This window comes from Struthio camelus, chromosome 29 (assembly GCF_040807025.1).
Source record: "Struthio camelus isolate bStrCam1 chromosome 29, bStrCam1.hap1, whole genome shotgun sequence".
Taxonomy (NCBI): Eukaryota; Metazoa; Chordata; class Aves; order Struthioniformes; family Struthionidae; genus Struthio; species Struthio camelus.
This window is the reverse complement of record NC_090970.1, coordinates 5,370,869-5,374,441: the sequence shown is the minus strand read 5'-3', so window position 1 is coordinate 5,374,441 and position 3,573 is coordinate 5,370,869. Positions and strand designations below refer to the sequence as shown.

Here is a 3,573-nt window from a genome sequence, read left to right as displayed (position 1 = left end):
AAGTGGCTGAGCTCCCTTTTTCATCCAGCTCTGACTCTGCATGCAGTGTTCCCTGGCTAAGGGACCAGATCCAAAGCTCTCCTCACACCTTCACATTGGTTGTCAGGAAAGAGGTTCTGCTGAGGTGATACGGTCACCTTTTGTACCTACAACCTCCTGGGGATCTGCTCAGGTCCCAGCTTCCCTTGCCAAGGCTTTCTTAGCTGTAGTGAGCAGGCAGGTCCCAGCAAGAGATGGGCAGTCAGGTCAGCTGGACAGGGACAGGGTCAGGGGAGGACCCCAGAGGTGCAGGGCCAGGCACAGGCATGTCCACAGTGTAATGCATGCACGGCCCAAGGACAAGGGGAGCAGCTCCCTGGCAAAGGGGACGAGGTCCTGCAATGAGGCTGGTCACTCTCTGTCTCCCCTGCTCTTGTGCCCACGAGATCCCCCTCCCTGGCTGCCTGCAGCCCCTCCATGCCCACCCCGCTGCCCAGCACACCACGACAGCCCTGGCCCTGCCGCCCCTCCAGCACCTCTTGCTGCCCCGAGGACAGAGCCACCTGCCCCAAGCTGGTGCCCAGAGAAACCTGTTTCTCGTTCTCATTTTCTCTCTCTGCCTGCTGCCCTGCTTTTCTCCTGGGACATCTCTGCTCCCCAGAGAGCCTTTCTCCAGGCCAGTGTGTCCGTGCTGGCCTGGCTGATCCTACACCCCCCACCCTGTGCACCCCATAGGGCCCCAGGCTGGTATTGCTGCTCTGCAGGGTGAGCAGACTGTGGGGCTGTGGGGCCATCAGGTGACTCCTGATTTGGCCCTGGCCCTGCTGGTCATGGTGGGAAGCAAACCCCATTGGACAGGGATCACCACCACTGATACTGCTGCCATGTGTCTGTGCTCATGGATGGTGCTCAGAGTGACTCCCAGGGTGTTGCCCAAGGCAGGAGATGTGTTTGGGTGTTCACTGTGGTGTCCAGCCTGTGGTGTTTCACTGGACGTGCAGGAATCACTCTCCTGTCCCCCTTCCCTGCGCCTCCTGGGTCCCCACTGCCTCTCTGGAGATTCCCCATACATACCTGGATTTAGTGCTTTACCTTCTGGTAAACTCCACCATGGACCCTCTCTCACTTTGGGAGGCTCCACTCACTGCCCATTGCCAGGCACACGCTGTCCCTGGACATCCCCTGAGCTCTCCTGGGGATCTCCTGGAGATTCCCCTCCACAACGATGGGCATCTCTCATCAGCACTGTCACCTGTGGGACAGCCCCAGGTAGGTAATTCAGAGATCATTCCTCATCTCTGTTGGTAACCAGCAGATGAGCCCTGAATCCAGCCCCCAGTCCCTAATGGATGACCCGGGGACTTGGATCTCATCCCATGGAGTTCACAAGCAGAGCGGCAAGCCCTTCTCTGGTGCAGTCCCTTGGGCATATTTTTGACTCCAGCTTCTGAAGAAAAGACAGACTTCAAGGCACATCACAGGGGAGATCCCCTTTTATTAAAGACATGTTAATGTGGAGGCCAGGTCTGGCACAAGGGTGCCCAGTGCCTGGTCCTGCCTGTAGGCACAGGGCTCATGCCCATGGAAACACAGCCCTACCACCACCCAGTTATGAGACCTGCTGGGCCATATCCACAGAAGAGGGCACAGAAGGACAGCGTGGAGATGAAGAGCACAGCCTCCAAAAAAGAAACCCTGCTGCTGTGAGGAGATGTGTCTCCAAGAAAGCTGAAGCTTCTACAGGAAGGCTGCAGTGAGGGAATGCCTGCCGTGGCAGTGGGGGGGATGATACTTTCAAGCACAGGGTCTGTCCTCACAAGCTGCTGCCTGACTCCCCTCCCTCCATTCCCCCTCCACTTGTAGGGTTGGAGCTCTGTAGAGGGAAGGGACCAGCTCGCGGTGACAACCAGCTGCCACTCTTCCAAAAGAGGGGTGTGAGATCACGCCCTGACTGTGGCCAGCAGAGCTGAGCTCTCCTAATGGACATGGCACCCATGGTCTCATCCCACCTGTACTCATCTGAGCCTGATTCTGTGCCCCTGAGCTCCCTTGGTGTCAGTGCCAAAAGGGACCCTGCAAAGGGAAACTCCCCTCATTTCACTGGGGGCATCTGAGGGAGCTCAGACTAGGGGGCTCTGAGGTTCCCCCATCTCTGCTGATGAAGGGTAAGCCTGCCTTCCTGCTTCAACACAGTGTCTGGGTCGGCTTCAAACGAGAGATTCCTGAGAAGAGACATGAACAAAACTTCTTTGCAGTTTACGAGAAAGTAAAGTAAGAAAGAGAAAGTAAGAAAGAAATAAATGCACCACACAGAGCCTTGATGCCAAATGCCCTGGGACTGATGAATGGGCGCGCATGGGAGAGTTATCGGTGCTTATGTTGCACCTGTATAACCAGTTTCCTCAGGGCCTCCTGGAGCTCCTTGTTCCTCATGCTGTAGAGGAGGGGGTTCACTGCTGGAGGCACCACCGAGTACACAACAGCCACCACCAGATCCAGAGCTGGGGAGGACATGGAGGGGGGCTTCAGGTAGGCAAACATGACAGTGCTGACAAAGAGGGAGACCACGGCCAGGTGAGGGAGGCACATGGAGAAGGCTTTGTGCCGACCCTGCTCAGAGGGCATCCTCAGCACAGCTCTGAAGATCTGCACGTAGGACAGCACAATGAAAACGAAACACCCAAGGAATGAAAAAAGACCAAGCACAATAAGCCCGACTTCCCTGAGGTAGAAGTCTGAGCAGGAGAGCTTGAGGATGTGGGGAATCTCACAGAAGAACTGGTCCAGGACATTGCCTTGGCAGAGAGGAATGGAAAATGTGTTGGCAGTGTGCAGGAGAGCATAGAGAAAACCAGTGGCCCAGGCAGCTGCTGCCATCCTGACACAAGCTCTGGTGCCCAGGAGGGTCCCGTAGTGCAGGGGTCTGCAGATGGCAATGTAGCGGTCATAGGCCATGACTGTGAGGAGAGAATACTCAGTTGGAAATAAGAAGACAAAGCAAAAGACCTGGGCAGCACATCCCGAGTAGGAAATGGCCCTGGTGTCCCTCAGGGAGTTGGCCATGGATTTGGGGACAGTGGTGGAGATGGAGGCCAGGTCGAGGAGGGCGAGGTTGAGGAGGAAGAAGTACATGGGGGTGTGGAGGTGGTGGTCGCAGGCTACAGCAGTGATGATAAGGCCGTTGGCCAGGAGGGCAGCCAGGTAGATGCCCAGGAAGAGCGAGAAGTGCAAGAGCTGCAGCTCCCGTGAGTCCGCAAACGCCAGGAGGAGGAACCCGTTGAGGAAGCTGCTGTTGGACATTTTCTCCTTTGGGGCACAGGGGTGCTGTCTGAGGAAGAAAAGACAGTGACAACTTAGAATAGTTTTCTCTGAGAAAACGTTTCCATTTTTCATATACAATTCCCCCCCACACCCACCCACCCACACAGAAACACAAGATAGACAAATTTCTTTTCTCCTCAGGAAGACGTTCATTCAGCTCCTCAGCTTCAGCTCCAGCTGAGTGTGCTGTGAGGAGCAGGGGCCTGTCCTAATCTAGACCAGTGGGTGGATGGAATTGGTTTGTGATAGCTCTGGTTTTCGCTACTGGTGTAT

The 3,573-nt window shown here is 55.8% G+C and overlaps 1 protein-coding gene across 1 annotated transcript; it reads right to left on the bottom strand.

Annotated features, from left to right (window-relative positions):
• Positions 1–2,343: 2,343 nt before the first annotated feature.
• LOC138062783 (olfactory receptor 14J1-like) lies at positions 2,344–3,279 on the bottom strand. Its single transcript, XM_068921788.1, has 2 exons — positions 3,142–3,279; positions 2,344–2,898 (listed from the first exon to the last, which is right to left on the bottom strand). The coding sequence occupies exons 1-2, from the start codon at positions 3,277–3,279 to the stop codon at positions 2,344–2,346; spliced, it is 693 nt and encodes a 230-aa protein (XP_068777889.1).
• Between the last annotated feature and the right edge of the window lie 294 nt (positions 3,280–3,573).

Coding starts and splice junctions, on each gene's coding strand:
- LOC138062783 (XM_068921788.1), bottom strand. CDS start 3,279: ATGTCCAACAGCAGCTTCCTCAACGGGTTCCTCCTCCTGGCGTTTGCG. Junction 2,899..3,141: donor ACGGCCTTATCATCACTGCT/GTAGCCTGCGAC, acceptor ATCTGCAGACCC/CTGCACTACGGGACCCTCCT.